Source organism: Calcarisporiella thermophila (genome assembly GCF_041956535.1).
Source record: "Calcarisporiella thermophila strain CBS 279.70 unplaced genomic scaffold VTP21scaffold_18, whole genome shotgun sequence".
Classification (NCBI taxonomy): Eukaryota; Fungi; Calcarisporiellomycota; class Calcarisporiellomycetes; order Calcarisporiellales; family Calcarisporiellaceae; genus Calcarisporiella; species Calcarisporiella thermophila.
The window spans coordinates 382,492-399,157 of NW_027192208.1; the positions used below are offsets into that span (position 1 = coordinate 382,492).

Below are 16,666 nucleotides of genomic sequence, written 5' to 3' on the forward strand. Positions count from 1 at the left end.
TAAAGGTAAAAAAAACTAATTGTGCATAAAGTTAAAGAAGAAAAGAAGTTTTTTTTTTGGCTTGTAGTGGCGCAGTTATGACTGTCTGTACGAAATACCGATATTCCCTGTAACACTTGTTAGAATCTGCGTAGTACATGCGAGGATAGTTAAGATAATTACTGGTTTATTAAACAAGAATACTATCTGGAACTTAGGATATCTCCCTTTACTATAGTGGGAGTTCTGTTCAATATATACTAAAAGAATTACATTACAACGATTACTTAATAATGCTCCGATAATGCTCCGAAATAGCAGGACTTGAGGGATTTTTTTTTTGATCAATCAATGGAAACTTTTATTTAATTTCCATATATTACATGAAGTTAATGTCAATGGACTTGACATAACGAGATATAGGTCCTTGATCGATAGACGTTCAATCGATATGCGTGTATCGTAGTTGTCGTGAATAGCATGTACGTGAAACCGATGTAATCTTTTGTACTTTTTGTAGGAGCGATCTTTTCAATAATGAAGACTCAATTTCTGAACAAGTGGACAGCAGTCACAAACTAAGAGTAAGTGCTGGTGGGGGAAGTGGGATTCGAACCCACGCCGTTCTCGTCGGCATACCAGGGATAGTCCACTACACTAACCCTCCCCCAGGGCTTGAGGGATTACGTGGCTTGGCTTGGTTGTCCTACTGCAGATATCTCGATACGATTCCAACACACTGTAAGAGTTAGGTAGTTTTCGTGGTGTAGTTGGTTATCACGTCTGTCTAACACACAGACGGTCTCCGGTTCGAATCCGGACGAAAACACGATTTTTATTTTATCAACCCAAAATTCTAAATGATTTTTAAGCTATACGATTATTGAAGGGTGGTGTTGAAGTTTAGTTTATATTGTTGACTTATTAATTTGTAAATGAAGGTAAGTGTCCTTTTTTTTTGGAAATCAAATTAAAAATTTATGCATATGCATATAAAGATTTAGATATATTAAATTTGATAGAAGACAGAGATATACACTTTTCACGGTGCACGTGCTTGTTATTCGAAGTATATTCCGTGGAAAGTATTTTGATAATAGTCTCCACATCAATCCCGTCAGAAAGTAGGGCAGTAGTTCATTCATTTTAACAGCTTAAAACTCTGAACTTATTCATCTTTTTGACTATTTTCAGATCCTGGTTTTGAACATTATTTATAATAGCATATCAAGATAAAGATGTCAGATGTTTTATTAACTAGAGTTTCTATCAATCAATTATTAAGTTTAATTACCATTTGAATTTGGGATACGTCTTTCAGGACGTATGCGTCTAGTTGTCCATATTGTGACCTTGTTTTTATCCTGTTTCCAGTGATTTGTAAATTTCTCCACTCTTCTATTTTGAAAGCTATTATTGCTTATCAATATAGATGTGCTGTTTGAAAATTTATTCCGGGTGGCTTGATAATTAGAATACTTATCTTTATTTCCTAGTAATTCACATGTCTAAATCATAGCCCGGAATTCTTTGAGGCTTTTTCAGGCATAAGCATGTATAATCCGATGGTGATTTTTTGATGCTCGGTTTGGGAAAAATGATTACAGCGAGCCAAGGGAAAAAGCCCGCTCTTTCTTTTCTTTTTATTAACTTTCAAGCATATTTATCTAGATTATCAATTCTATATATATTACTAAACGAAAGAACTCGAAGGATAATTCAAGATAAAACTAGAAGACCTTCATACTTGAAACCTGTATATATGTATATATTTTTGTGCGCCGAAATGTATAGTTAAAATTGTTTAGGATCACGGATGGGAAAAGTGGGAGAGTGTTAGATTTCGAAGGATAAATTACCCCTATTCTCCAATTAAACCGTAGTTGTAAATTGAAATTCAGAATGCACATTGCTTTGCGTGGTGTTTGAATTCGAGAAGAATTAAGGATCCTCTATTTTTACTAGCCTCATATTGAAGTTTGTTTATATCCTTTTACTTTTTCGTTTCCTTTGCTTCATTTATAATGAACATACCAATGGTCAACGCGACTATCTCAGTCGATAGGCCTTTTGGCGTACATCTCGACTCGTACTTTGTTAGAGCTTATCATCTTTTGACTGGGAAATCAGTAGATGAGTTTCATTTTGTGCAGGTAACAGGGGTCATCATTTGATATATTATTCATCATCTCTAAATGGATTCAAAATATTACCCACTATTATAATACTTTCTGCTATCATTGAACTCTTTATCTGATTTAATTTGATTACCAGGGTGAAACACCTCTTTCCACCAATTTGGAGGTTTTCATTATTTGCCTTGCCTATTTAGTCATCATCTTCGGAGGCGAATATATCATGCGTGGTCGCCAACCCCTCCAGCTTCGTGGTCTGTTTCAACTGCATAACTTTTTGCTCACCACTGGCTCTCTGGCTCTCCTTTTGCTATACATTGAGGAGCTGCTACCTATCCTGTACAGACATGGCTTTCTTTATGCCATTTGCGATGCTAAAGCCTTTACTCCGAGGCTAGAGCTACTTTATTACATTAACTACTTGTTTAAGTACTGGGAGCTTGTGGATACTGTGTTTTTAGTACTCAAGAAAAAGAAGCTAGGTATAAATTATGTGATATTAGTGTATCAGACGATTATCGTTTATACTTAACTTTAATTTTATAGAATTTCTTCACTACTACCACCATAGCATGACCGCTGTTCTCTGCTACACACAGTTGGTTGGACGTACATCAGTTGTAAGTGTATACAGGAGGCAATCTGCTAGCTGTTGTTTTAACTAATATATTCCTACTAAAGTCTTGGGTTCCTATTGTGCTCAACTTGACTGTACATGTCTTCATGTATTATTACTACATGCGGGCCGCCATGGGACACCGCATCTGGTGGAAGCGCTACCTCACTACGATGCAAATCGTTCAATTTATCATTGATCTATTTGTAATCTATTTCTGCACATATACCTACTTCGCCTACACATATGCCCCTTCCCTTCCAAATATGGGAACGTGTGCAGGCACTGAGGGTGCTGCAGCGTTTGGCAGCGGGCTTCTGTCGAGTTATTTGCTACTGTTTATTAACTTCTATCGGCAAACTTACAAGAAGCCTGCGGCTAAAAAGCTGTAGATTCTATGTATTTCCATTTTCCTTTTTTTTTTTGTATGTGTATTAGAGGTGATAGATCAATCAAAAAAAAAGAGAGAATATACATTTTTCTTTTGAGCGCTTTTAATATATAATACGTTTCTACTTTAGCTCCTTACTCTTTTTTTTCTTCTCCTTTTTTCTTTTCCCTAGGGTTATCTCCTTTTATTCTTTGGTCGTGTTTTCCATTTTTATATTCTTATAAGAATAGGATAAGCAGTTTTATTCTTAATATATTTAGGATATCACCCATATCACTTTGAATAAATATCACAATTAATAAATAGCACATGGTATACATATATATTTACCGATAGCTGAAGTCACTCTATACAGATAAACTACCCCCTCCCAGAAACGTAAATTGTAAAATGATTGCATAGCGTATGGCTCCGTTGATCAAACTCAATATAAGTCTAATTTATTTCGACACCTAGCGGAATAAAAGGAAGCCTTCGACTCTAAAGGCTCTCTAGGACTTTTTGTAGCAACAAGTAATTGATCTTTCTAACAAGAAATATCCGAAACTGTTCCAAATATCTCAATTTCTACCCAGAAATTCGAGAAAACCCAGCTCTCAGTTCGTATACTATTATTTAAATACTTAGGTTAATATGGAGTTTCCGGAAGTTGGGAAGCATTGTTCACAGAGAGATTGCAATCAGCTAGGTATAATATTGACTCACACCATTGACATCAAGTGGGCTCTAACTAATACCCTGCAATCTTCTTAGATTTCTTACCTTATACCTGCCAGTATTGTAAGAAAACATTCTGGTTAGATTCATCTTGTTAACCTTTGCATCCAATCCTATGGTTCTCATTTTTTTTGTCGTTTATTAGTCAAGATCATTGGAAAGCTAAGGATCACGACTGTCCTAAATATGAGGCACTTGATGTTCGTATTCCTGTATGTCCTCTATGTCAGCAACCGGTGTCCATTAGGCGAGGAGAAGATGCCAATTATAAGGTATTGCTTCTTTTCACTTTCAATCAAACCATCATTCGACTCTACAAATAATATTATTAACTAGGTTGACGAGCACATATCTAAAGGTTGTCCGTCATCTACACAAAAGAAGTCCAATTCTTGCTCTATGAAAGGTTGCCGTACTCGTGTACTTGTACCCATTATTTGCCCAAAATGTCATCTAAATTTTTGTGTCAAGCACCGCCTGGAGGCAGACCATGCCTGCAATCCTCCTCCAGCACCAGTTCCTGCCACTAAAAAGTTGATGAATGGGTTCTTACATCGTGGGAAAAAAGACTCTCAGAAAATCAACACTCGTCATAATAATGCTCCCACAAAGCCAATGGACTCTTCGAAGATTTCTGGAGGAGATCGGTAAGTGTTGCTTGTCAATCATGAGAATTTTAGATTTAACTAAGTTCCCATTTCGTAACAGAGCGCAGATGGAACAAGAGTCTCAACTACGGTTATTAGAAGAGAAAAGACGTAATGGGGTAAGCAGAAACGGTTATTTATGGATTCTAACGAAAAGGTCACTTGAAAAATGTCTCTATGTAGAAATTGAACAAGCAAGAGCAGGAGGCTTTTGCATTGATGATGAAATCGGATGCCAAGCAGCAGCAACAACAGCAACAGCTTATGCGAGGCAAAAGACGCATTTCTTCGACAAAGAAAAAGGCCGATTGTATTATAAGTTAATTAGATCTGATTCTGCTACATGATATTGTCATTTTCCTTTTTCTGTCAATGCCGATCTTCCTTTTAATATCCTCTTATTTGAATACACTCTGTATTTATCACGAGATAAGTTATACTCTTTTCTTAAACGAACCGTCTGGAACAAAAACCCTTGCAGCACTTTGTTTCTGCAACTAATTTTACCCATTTGATCTCATCGGCTCAGCCCGTTTATCAAAATGAGGAACAAAATATTTGCCCACGGCTGCGTCTGTGTGAGACGAAATGTGCGATCAATAAATTCTGGTTTGTCCAATTTTTGCTGGTTTCCGATCGGTATTTTTTTCCCACTCGATCATTTGTTTCTTGCTCCGGCTGTCAAAAAGTACAAGAACAAAATTTTCTCACCCCTTTTTGCCTATCATTTTCTCACAGTTCTCTGCTTCTCTCTCATAATCTCTTCCGTAACAAACTCTTCTTTTACTATCATCTTCCTCCCCTTTGGATCCATTATTCTTATCTTTTCTTTGTGTGCAGAGAAGCCAGAGACACGACATGCACCCCCGGCCAACTTCAACTTATGGCTCGAATTTTTCACCTCAGCCTTCTCCCCAAAAGCCAGCCGCCGCCAACTTTTCCTCCCCTAATATTCTGTCGCCCTCTGGTATATCCATGTCACCCTTCGGCGGCAAGGCTCCAACCGTACCAACGCCATTCTCTGCAGGGCAAAAGGGTATCTATTCCTATGCAAAAAGCTGGAGAAAATTCGATAATTCGCTAGAGGTTGGGGAAGATGATCTGAAGGGAAGATTGATGAACCAAGATGCACACAAAGGTGCCTCAATCCCCTATCGACGACCACAAAGCGAGCAACAGATACCTTTAAAACCAGGGAGCCGATATCCCGAGCCTCATTCCTCTTTAACTCCTAAGAATAGACTACCTCCAATCGCGAGCTGTCTCCCAGAACTTGCTGCACCTCCTCCCCCACCTCCAGGTCCTGCTCCCAACGTTCCATTTTCATATATGCACTCGCCTTTTAGTGAAAGTCGCATTTCAACCGATAACAAAGAGCCGATGAGAAAAGATAGCATGTCAATTGCATCTTTGATTGCACGGGATACCACTCAGAATCATTTGACGTCTCCATCTTCTCCACCCACTACTAAGCAGCAAATGTTCGAACAGCGGAGGCCCACCCTTCCACCTGTGCTTTCGTCTTTACAAGTGGATACTAGATTGACTGGTTCGTCCGCACTGGTAGAGAAATCAAGTGATCTCAAAAGCGAGATCGGTCGCTCCTCTCTATCACCCATCCAGGCGAAATCACTTGCTTTTACTATGGTCACCGCTAATCCTGTTTTTTCTCCATCGGCCGGTGAAGCCGGTAAACGTGTCCGTTCCCAGTCTATGGAGAACCATGATATTTCTCCAAATAAGCGACAGTTTTCTCGGGGTTCTCAATCCTCTCTTACCCTTTCCACCAGTGTCAAGGGTTTGCATAACAAAATCTCTCACCAGAACGCAGGAAAAACCATGACAATCTCCTGTCTTCACACAACCGTTGCTCAAAAATCTTATGGATCGGAGAAACGATTTCTCTGTCCTCCTCCTGTAGTGCGAGTTTATGGATTAGTTCCACAACAGTCCATTGCCGTTTCGGTGGCGGTGGCCGGGAGTGCTGTCCAGGATCATAAGATCACAACTTGTGATAGTGAAACTGCGGTTTTCAAGCATCTACACGTGATGGGTAGTGCAAAGTCGAAGAGAATCCGGTTGCAGCTTTTTATTACACCAGCTGCCTCTGAAATGGGGGTGCAGCAAGCGGGGGGATTGCCTACTATAAGTTTAGTGACGGATCCTGTGACAGTTATTTCCAAACCGTCAACTAAAAAGAAAAAGCCAAGCATACTATCAAGCTCTGTGGGATCGGGGAAAAAGAATTACATAGGAGGCGCGGGAGCTGCCTCAGGAAACTGGATAGTCGAGGGAGGAAGAGTAGCATTTTACAACCGTATCAACTCACAGACTGTTAGAACCAAATTCTTGGATGTCGCTCAAGTATACAGTGGAGGAGGTGGAGGAATACAAGCAAAGAGAGGGGATGGAAGTAGTGAGGGGATGATTTGTGCGAATGGAGGAAATTGGACAGGTTTTGTCCTTTCGGTTGTTCGATCTCCTTCTATTAGCCAATTTCATGATCGTCGACGCTCCATCCAGAATGAGGATGACGGAGATTCCAGCCGCCCATTGCTCTATAATTCGACCATTATTCTCACGGACCCGGATACCAACCTTTCTTCGCCTCCACTCATTATTCGCAAGGTAGAACGCGGGAAATTGCTGCGAGATGAGGAAGACTCCGCCCCCGTGACACAGATGCAAAAAGTAGGACTTGAACGAGCTTCGGTTGACGCAACAGGAATGAACGTGACAGGTGGGACACGAGAGTTCATGGGAGCCGGGGATGAAGGATTGGGGTTCTGGACAATTGAGGATGATAAGGTGGAGGATGTAGTGTGCTGGACGGCGGTTGGAGTGAGAGAAATGTGTGAAACGTTCGTTTTGCCCCCTCCTCATACCGATGCAATGTGCAGTGAGATGAAGCAAAGCAGAGCGATAACACGCCCGCCTAGGCTTTTGGAGAATCCAAAGTATAAACCGGGGACACATACTTTAGAACTTGCATTCAATTGCCACTCTTCCGTTTTTAGGCCAACTCATCAACTCTCAGCTGGGGATGAAGGAGATGGGCGAGAGCAGGAGCTATCAGATAGAATGGGTATTTATTTGGGAAATATGGGTCCACTTCGTTTGCGTACACTCCCTGGCACATATCCCTCGATCCCTAATTCTCACCCTGATCGTCGGTCATCCCATTCATTTTCTCCTCAACCTTCTACCTCACCTGCACTTGTTGATGATTTCGATTATGACGAAGATTTTCCTATTCCTCGAAATGTATCTAGAAATGAATGTCGTCTAGTCGTGGATCTTCCAATGGCAAGTGAAGAGATTTTTGCGGGAAGAGAAGGAGTTATTGAGTTGCCGCTGTGGCTGGTTCGCACAGATGGTGTTAAATTCTTGATGGGAGGGTGGGGAATGATATGTTTTTTGAGCGGAGGCCATCTTGCGAGATGGAGTGTGGAAAGACTTTGACATTTTATGAAAACATCACCTTGTACTTTATTCATGTGAAGTTTTTTTAGACTACGTTGAATGCTTGTATATTTTTTTCTACAGTGTGTTAAATTTATTATGTTTGTTTATTTCCAGTGTAATTATGTAATGTATTAATATTAAATGATTTAATTTGTCAATTACTATATCTCACTTTCATGTGAGAAATTCGGATCAATCCTATATTAAGTTCAGTAGTATATCTATTGAGTACTCCAAATGATCGTGGGAACGAAGCATTTTTTTCTTTGAGTAATGTTTAATTGAAAACTCTCTTCATATGAGATCACACTGTAAGAAAATGATTCGATGCATTTTATAATTGGGGCATTGAGAGTTCCATTAAGGCCAAATCAAATAGCAAAATTGTCTATAGCATTCAAAATATCTTGCAAAAGTGTCGCCTGGGAATGTTCTTTATGAGTCCGCTTTTGTTGGTTCAAGAGTTGTCCGGTGGCTCCAAAGAAGAATTGGTAACAAGCGTAGAAATCTGGATGCAATGGTTACTCCAATCAAGAGACTGATTCTTCAGTATTCGATACCAAATTAGTTCCATTTTGCACTCTTGCTGCCTTTATTGGGAGTCTCGAGTATTGTAACACGCGTGCTTATATTTGTTCCAATATGTTCCAAATAGTATGTCTACGATTTCGCAATCGTTTCCTAGACATCGCACCGAATTTTGCAAAATTCAAACTGGTAGATTTCCAAAAAAAGAGAAAAACCCGGCGGTCGGTCCATTTTTCGGGAAGTACCCTAATTTGGCAGAGACCGGATGTTCTATATAGCGAGGCTGATATGGAATGGAAAAAGATGTGGCAAAAGAAAGACGATGAAACCGTGCGAAGGTATGGGAGAGGCTGTGTTGCGGATTTACAAGCGGACTTTCGCTACAAGTTATCGTAAATCCTCCATATTAATATTTCTCGGTATCCAAGAGTTGCCAAACAAATCCGCGTAAGCACAAATGGCTAATGAAGAACCATCATCACCTAATATTGCAACTGCCTAGTTGGTACCTGACATAATAGATCAATAAGAATATAAATCACCCAGCTGTCAATTTATTAGTATTAGTCATCTAATTTAAATTGATGAGTGTCCAGACATTTAATAAGTTTTTATACAATTATTTTCCCAAAAGATTTGATGAATTTAGATGCGGACAAGACCGATAGTGAGTCCTCTTTAACTTCTTCTGAACCGTCTATATACGTTTTCAAACCAGAAAGAGGAGTTTTCGAGGTTCAATCTTCTCCAACACATTCTACTCAGGCTTCCTCTCTTTCTGCAACCTCACAATCGGCTCAACAAGATAATATGATCTCGATCTCTGAACGTCATGGGCCACTTTTCCCGCCTCCAGGCCCGTCTCCCAATATTCGACCACTTTATATACATTCACAAGTCCGAGAAAGGTGCCCACTCTCTAGCAACTCCGAGTCAACGAAGAAGGCCAGCATGTCAATCGCATCGCTCATTGCTTCAGATGATATACAAGCGTTTTCAATCCCTCCAACCCTTCCTTCAGCAACACTACCACGGACACTCGAGAGTCGAAAACGTACCTTGCCTCCCGTTCATTTATCATTACAAACGGACCCAAGTATGGTCATTTCACCGTTGATGGTTGGAAATGATTTTCAATCTAGTGCATCAGTTTCTACACTTCCTCTTCAATCAAAATATTATTCCTTTCCCTTGATCACATCCACTCCGGTTCTCAGTTCGTATACGGGTGAATCCAGTAAGCGTTACAGGCCCGATTCTTCGGGTAGAGACGAGGCATCTCCTACCAAGCGTCTTCAAACGCGATTCCCCCAGACTATATCTAGATCAGCTATCGGTGTCGGGAGTTTGCATAATAGAATCGCACAACAGAATTTTGGGCAGATAGTGTCGATCTCCTGCCTACACTCAGCTGTGGCTCAGAAATCATATGGATCTGAGAAGCGATTTCTATGTCCTCCCCCTGTGGTGAAGATATACGGACTTGACTCTCAACAATCACTAACTGTCTCAATGGCTGTGACAGGAAGCGATATTAAGGATCAAAAAATCGTCACCAACAACGAAAGCGTGGTTTTTAAACAATTATATATAATGGGAGGTTCGAAATCGAAGAAAATTCGACTACAACTTGATATTTCACATAATAATCCCAATACGGATAAGGATCATTGGAGGAGTTTACCTACTATTAGTTTCATGACGGACCCGGTAACAGTTATCTCAAAACCACCCAAAAAGAAGAGAGGAGCAAACTTATTGACGAGTATGCAATCGGGCGAATGGAAGATGACCAGTACAGGAACCACCTCGGGGAATTGGATTGTTGAGGGGGGAAGAGTAGCATTTTATAACAGAATCAATTCGCAAACCGTTAGAACCAAATTTCTGAATATTGATCGCTCAAGTAAGGGTGAGTTTCGTGATATGACAACCGAAGAGATCGACGGGGGTGAGGAGGGGAAATTCAGTGCTGACGGAGGAAGGTGGACAGGCTTTATAATCAAAACATTACGATCTCCCAATATTGCCGGTTCCGACTCTAGTCAGCCAGCTATTTCAGATCAGAATGATGAGGGAGGTCGTCCTAGTCGCCCAATTCTTTATAATTCGATTGTCATACTCACGGACCCAGAAACCAATCTTCGTTCGCCTCCACTCATTATTCGCAAGTTGGAACGCGGGAAATTGTTGCGAGATGAGGAGCAATCCACTCCCGTGACACAAATGCAAAAAGTAGGGCTGGAGCGAGCTTCATTTGACGCAATCGGAAGAGGAGAATTCATTGGCGCAAGAGATGAGGGATTGGGATACTGGACTATTGAAAACGATAGAGCGGAGGATGTTGTGTGCTGGACTATAGTTGGAGTGAGAGAGATGTGTGAAACTTTCGTCGTTCCGCCTCCTTCTCCTATGGCTATGATGAGTGGTGAGCACCAGCAAAACAGAACGATAACACGCCCACCAAAGCTTCTGGAGCCACCGAAGTATAATCCGGGCGCCCACACTCTTGAGTTGGTATTTGATTGCCACCCATCCACATTTCAACACACAAATATTCGTCAACCAATTCCAACATCAAACAAGTCTGAGAATGATGGAAGGGACCCGGAGACACCTGAAAGATTACATATATTTTTGGGAGATTTGGGTCCGCTTCCCTTGCGTACGCATCTTGCTCCACTACGCATAGTACACGACTATAGTTCAATTTTTAATGCCTCTTCCGTACGAATGTCATCTTCAACTACATTTTCTGCCGATTTTGATTCTGATAATGACGATATTAGCGATCCAAATAAATGTCGCGTCGTAGTGGATCTTCCTATGGCAAGTGAGGAGACATTTGATGGGAGGCAGGGTGCAATCGAACTACCGTTATGGCTTGCTCGTGAAGATGGTGTTAAGTTTTTAATCGGAGGTTGGCAAATGTTATGCCATTTGAGTAGAGGGAGCCTGGCGAAATGGGCTATCACGAAAATTTGATTTGCTCTTACTGTATTTACTTAGTAACTCCTTTCCCCTCATTAATCTGATTAGCATGTAAATTTTGTAATCCAATATTGTATATTGACTACCTCGCATTCCTTCCTAGAAATTTCTGAAATGATATTCTGTCTTACTATTCTTACTACTCTTACTATTTTTTTAATCCTTTCGTTGAAAAAATGAGAAATCAATTTGCTTTAATTTCACTCTAGAAGAAGGGCTCGAAAAATGAAATCAATTCAACACTCTGTTTCAATTGTTTCTCACTAATCCATTACTTTAAAAATAATACGCAATTCTTTTATAGACTAAATAAAAATAATATTGAGCCCATTATGCATTCAAAACTATTTCTAAATTTTACATATAATATTTATCTCTACTTGTATTTGAGAGGAGATTAACAAGATTTGCGACAAAAGGCTATGACCATCCTGCTTCATTTTACCTTTTATTTCAATCTTAATACTCCCTTCCTTCATTTATTTTAAAAAAAATTCAACCAATATTGATGGCATTATTGTGGATTAGCGGCCGCAAATCATGAGAGATATCTTTATTTTCTTTTACCGAAGTCTTAATCATCCGTGAAAGTTATCTTTTTATTTTTAATCAAACTAATGGATCAAAATGTATTTTATAATTAGTGATATTTTTATTTATAAAGTTTGACGAGAACAAATACAGTATTGCTTCTCAGAGAAATTCTCTCTTATATATTACAGGAGTTTGGTGGATTAAATATTATATTTAGTAAAAATGAATAGTGAAATATTGCTGATTAAGCTAGAGGCCTTCGACCATTTTGCGATAGGCATAAGTATCGCCTAGCCTCTCTTCCTGAAAGTGCGATCGATTTTGCGGCGAAAGATTCGATTCCAATTGATAATAATTGGTGGACATTTGGGTCCCTATTTCGAACGTCGAAGTCTTTGGATCCCGAATAGAGCTATTCTTATCTGCCTTCAAAATCCGGAACACGATAAACCGACCAATTCGCTCACCCATCGTTTTCTGACGAGGCTTGTGTTCAGTAGCGAGAGGATATGGCTGTTCCTCATGTCCATATTTTGCAATAAGATCATTCTTAATGGTATTAAAAGAATTATGGACTGCAGGATCAAGAGAAAAGGCAATCAGGTTCAGAATGCCTGGGATATCTTTTTATGGGCAAATACGCATCGTTAGTAGGCATGGAGGGCGAGTATCAAACTTGATAATACCTGTTCCCCAAACGGACCACACGTCAATCCCAAAATTCAATTCTCTACGATGGTGCATCCACAGCTCACAAATGCAGAATCCCATTTGAGTGATGAACGGAATAAGCGGGTACAATGCACTAGAGCCAAAAATTAATATATAAATTGAACATTTAGAAATTAGCTTTCTCTGCCAATACTACTCACATGCGGCGAATAAGTTTATGCAGCGTTTTTTGCGTTTTACGGAATCGTGATTCTAATTCCGTGTTAGGGCGTGGGGTTTGAGACATGGACGCAAGTTCGCGCGCACTGTTCTGAAGCTTAATGATAACTAATATAACGACCACCGTACAGTATACGCAGCTGCCCATCACCCAAAAAAGATAGGTAGCCCATTCAATATTCTTTGCCAGCTGGGTATGGCTGTCTTTGTACCAGCAGAGTTGCTGTGCTAAATCGAAGCCCAGATGGTTGAGTGCTAGAAAATGAATTGATTAGCATATCTCTACTCTGATTGTAGCATGACATTCTATTATTTGGAGTAGCTACCATATGGAGGGATGCTGATGATCAGGGAAGCCAGGATGGGTACTCCCCAGTACCAATACTCCCACCACTGGCGATAAGGACGGCCGTGCAAGAAAACAAGCTGCAAATTGATGGCAATGGCATCGGTGAGAAAGCTATAGAGTAGCGTAAGCCAGACAACGGACCATGCAGCGAAGTCGCATACCCATCCGCTTACAGGATAGAATGTGTAGATGAGGAAAGCGATTGCCTTCAACGCATCCACAAATGAAATCGCAGCCGTAAGACGCAAGGAAACTCGATCCACAAGTTTTCGATTATAACATCCTTATATCAATATTTTAATCAACGATAAGTTAGGAGAAAGGATAAACGAAGCCTGCATAATTACCAAGACCGATTATTATAAACACCACGATGAGACCGCATGCCAGCCCGAGTGAGTTGAGGATGACGTTAGAATAAAACACAAAGTCGTTTTGCCACTGCTCTTTCAGAGTCAAGTCTGGGACGCCGGGGGGTAAAGGGGTCTTATCCATTGCTTGACATAGGTTACGGGGAAGAAACAAGCATAAACAAAGGAGGGAGGGCGAGGTTTAAATGCGAAGCGTAGACCGAGCTTATGTGGTATTGAAAATATATGTAGCATGATTGTCACTTTATTACTCAACCGCACGTGCAGGGCTCTTGCGGAATATAATACCCTCATCCAATAGTATAGCATTACCGAAGCTTCAATAAAGAAAGTCCCCTTCGAAAGGTATCAGCTACGAAAATTGCATTGTCGCACATGCGGACTTTTTAGGACGACTCGGTACCACGAGCAGTAAACTAAACATTTCATTGGCACACATTGGAATATTGAGTTTATATTTTTAAATAAAGTTGTTGGTGCACTTAACTCGAGTGATTTTAGTATCAAAATCGGACAAGCCCTATATACTTAGGCTTAAATTCTCTCGAAATCGTTTTTTCCCCTATTTTTTTTTTTAATTCTCTGGCTTTCTTGTCTCTTTTGTCTTAATCCTTATTTTCATTATTCTTATATTCTTCTCCTATTTTCTCAATATCTGTAGTATTTTCAAAATATTGATTATTTCTCCATAACTTCTCTCTCACCAAGGTTTCTTTTTTCTCTCATTCTCCCCCTCTTATCACATTAATACCGTTAATATGCCCTCTAAATCCTTTAAACGTCGTACACTTTTTGCCCTCGCAACTGCAGTAGCAGCACTTGGCTTGGTTAATCAAGTAAATGCTGTCGATGTCGATAAGCTCCTTCAGGCTGATCTCGATCTCGGCCTTTGCAATGGTATCAATTTACGCGAAGCTACTATTCAAGACCTGCAGTATGCATTTGAGAATAACTTGCTCAGCTCTCACCAGCTCACCAAGTGTTATCTCGACCGCATCAAGGTGATGAACCCTCACCTCAACGCTATTATTGAAGTAAACAAAGATGCTCTCGAAATTGCCGAGAATTTGGATAAGGAACGTAAACAAAAAGGCTCTCGCGGACCTCTGCATGGGATTCCGATTCTGGTGAAGGATAATGTTGCCACTCGCGACGGTATGGAAACCGGCGCAGGTTCTTTGGCTCTGGTTGGCGCAAAACCAAAACAAGATGCTACGGTTGTTGCCAAACTTCGCAAGGCAGGAGCGATCATACTGGGTAAATCAAACATGTCAGAATGGGCCAAGTATGAGTGCTGCGCATTTTTCTATTGAATATAGTGCATTGATTAGATATACTTATATTTAGCTTCCGCTCCATGTCTTCAGTCGAAGCGTGGTCTGCACGCGGTGGTCAGACTCATGATGCCTACATTTTGAGCGCTCAACCTTCTGGTTCAAGTTCTGGCTCTGCGGTAGCTGTAGCTGCGAATCTGGCAGTGGCTGCTCTCGGTACCGAGACTGATGGTTCCATTATCGCTCCTGCAGCTCGAAATGCCGCTGTCGGTCTTAAGCCCACAGTCGGCGTGACATCACGTGCCGGTGTTATTCCCATCTCTTCTACACAAGATTCGGTATGCTAGTTTTTTTCTGATAAATCACAAAAATTGAGGCTAATTTTGATGCATGCATTAACATCTGTGCATAACTTTCATAATTCCGCTAGATTGGTCCTATCACTCGTACAGTCACTGATGCGGCTATCATTATGAATGCTATTGCTGGATTTGATCCTCGTGATGATGCTACAAAAAAGATGAAAAAAGTCCCTGATTATGGGAGGAGCCTAAGGCGTGATGGTTTGAAGGTCGAGAATTGCAGTTGAGATACTATGAAGAATGCAGAGATTATTGACACTTTTCTAATGCATTAGAATGTCCGCATCGGTATTCCGCGCAAGCCATACTGGACCGCCAAATCTATCAAATCTCAACTCTTCCAGTTGGAGAATGCTCTCACCCTAATGCGCAACTTAGGAGCGCGTATTCGCGACAATTCCGAAATTCCAACTGCGGACAAACTCAATAGTGATGAGTGGGTATGGTTTGATAGCGGTAAGCATATTCGACATGATATAACTTCCGGGCATAGGAGGTAAATTAATCCTTTTCCGCGACTATAGAGTTGAACGTATGCTTAACTGAGTTCAAGGTCGGCCTGAATAACTATCTCCAAAATGAGCTGGAAAGTTCTCCGGTGCGCTCCCTCGCCGATATTATTGAGTTTAATGAGAAGCATAAAGACAAGGAAATGAAACTTTTTGGCCAAGATTTATTGATACGCTCCCAGGCTACAAAGGGTTTGGAAGATCCTGAGTATTTAAAATCTCGCTCAACCAACTTAAAGCTCGCTAGAGAGATGGGCATTGACAAGGTTTTGAATGATTATAATTTGGATGTGTTGGTAGTCCCTTCTGAACCCTTAGCTCCTGAAACTACCCCAGCAGCTGTTGCCGGCTACCCAATGATTACTGTAAATTTGCTTTTTTAGTCTATATTCAGGATTAATTTTTAACCTTGCTCTTTTGCATTCTTTTAGCTGCCTTTTGGATATGACGAGGATGGCCTCCCTCTAGGCATTTCTTTCATTGGGCGTGCTTATAGTGAACAGCTCTTGCTCAAAATTGGCTATGCATTTGAGCAGGCTACACGTGCGCGTGTCCCCCCCAATTACAAGAAGTGCTGCTCTAAAGTTGACATCTAATTTCATTCTATCTATTTAATCGCTCTAATGCTTTCTTCTTTTTACTTGCAATCTTGGTGTGTATATGAGCTGAAAATAAACTCCCTTATTTATTTATCCAATTACAACTAAGCCCTTAGTTCTTTTAATAAAGATATTCTAGTTCTAGTAGAAAGCCTGCTAAGCAACAAGGCTGTAATCCAATGAATAAGAGGTGGCTTTCAAAGTTCGCTGAGTCTTTCTTCAGTTTTCAATGACGCCATCGGCTGAATATCTTTGACATTGCAGGTAGGCTAAACTCGAATAGATTTTGGCTGAAACGATTCGATCGC

The 16,666-nt window shown here is 40.5% G+C and overlaps 6 protein-coding genes and 2 non-coding genes across 8 annotated transcripts; 6 read left to right on the forward strand and 2 right to left on the reverse strand.

The window, feature by feature from the left end:
• Positions 1-574: 574 nt before the first annotated feature.
• VTP21DRAFT_t201 lies at positions 575-647 on the reverse strand. Its single transcript has one exon. It is a non-coding gene; the product is annotated as a tRNA-Ser (tRNA).
• An 87-nt stretch (positions 648-734) lies between these two features.
• VTP21DRAFT_t198 lies at positions 735-808 on the forward strand. The gene has a single exon. It is a non-coding gene; the product is annotated as a tRNA-Val (tRNA).
• Positions 809-2,003: 1,195 nt separating this feature from the next.
• VTP21DRAFT_3666 (uncharacterized protein) lies at positions 2,004-3,122 on the forward strand (the record flags this gene model as incomplete). The annotated part of the gene is made up of 4 exons (XM_069393993.1): positions 2,004-2,132; positions 2,254-2,596; positions 2,661-2,734; positions 2,796-3,122. The coding sequence occupies 4 exons, from the start codon at positions 2,004-2,006 to the stop codon at positions 3,120-3,122; spliced, it is 873 nt and encodes a 290-aa protein (XP_069249104.1).
• Positions 3,123-3,754: 632 nt separating this feature from the next.
• VTP21DRAFT_3667 (uncharacterized protein) lies at positions 3,755-4,809 on the forward strand (the record flags this gene model as incomplete). Its single annotated transcript, XM_069393994.1, has 6 exons — positions 3,755-3,809; positions 3,875-3,917; positions 3,984-4,110; positions 4,175-4,485; positions 4,547-4,604; positions 4,669-4,809. 6 exons carry the CDS (start codon positions 3,755-3,757, stop codon positions 4,807-4,809), a joined length of 735 nt encoding a protein of 244 aa, XP_069249105.1.
• Positions 4,810-5,343: 534 nt separating this feature from the next.
• On the forward strand, positions 5,344-7,947 carry VTP21DRAFT_3668 (uncharacterized protein; the record flags this gene model as incomplete). The annotated part of the gene is made up of 1 exon (XM_069393995.1): positions 5,344-7,947. The coding sequence occupies one exon, from the start codon at positions 5,344-5,346 to the stop codon at positions 7,945-7,947; it is 2,604 nt and encodes an 867-aa protein (XP_069249106.1).
• Positions 7,948-9,117: 1,170 nt separating this feature from the next.
• VTP21DRAFT_3669 (uncharacterized protein) lies at positions 9,118-11,463 on the forward strand (the record flags this gene model as incomplete). Its single annotated transcript, XM_069393996.1, has 1 exon — positions 9,118-11,463. One exon carries the CDS (start codon positions 9,118-9,120, stop codon positions 11,461-11,463), a length of 2,346 nt encoding a protein of 781 aa, XP_069249107.1.
• A 789-nt stretch (positions 11,464-12,252) lies between these two features.
• On the reverse strand, positions 12,253-13,738 carry VTP21DRAFT_3670 (uncharacterized protein; the record flags this gene model as incomplete). The annotated part of the gene is made up of 5 exons (XM_069393998.1): positions 12,253-12,626; positions 12,690-12,808; positions 12,876-13,149; positions 13,221-13,526; positions 13,591-13,738. The coding sequence occupies 5 exons, from the start codon at positions 13,736-13,738 to the stop codon at positions 12,253-12,255; spliced, it is 1,221 nt and encodes a 406-aa protein (XP_069249108.1).
• Positions 13,739-14,372: 634 nt separating this feature from the next.
• Positions 14,373-16,355, forward strand: VTP21DRAFT_3671 (uncharacterized protein; the record flags this gene model as incomplete). The annotated part of the gene is made up of 6 exons (XM_069393999.1): positions 14,373-14,899; positions 14,962-15,226; positions 15,319-15,459; positions 15,526-15,706; positions 15,775-16,124; positions 16,191-16,355. The coding sequence occupies 6 exons, from the start codon at positions 14,373-14,375 to the stop codon at positions 16,353-16,355; spliced, it is 1,629 nt and encodes a 542-aa protein (XP_069249109.1).
• Positions 16,356-16,666: the final 311 nt, after the last annotated feature.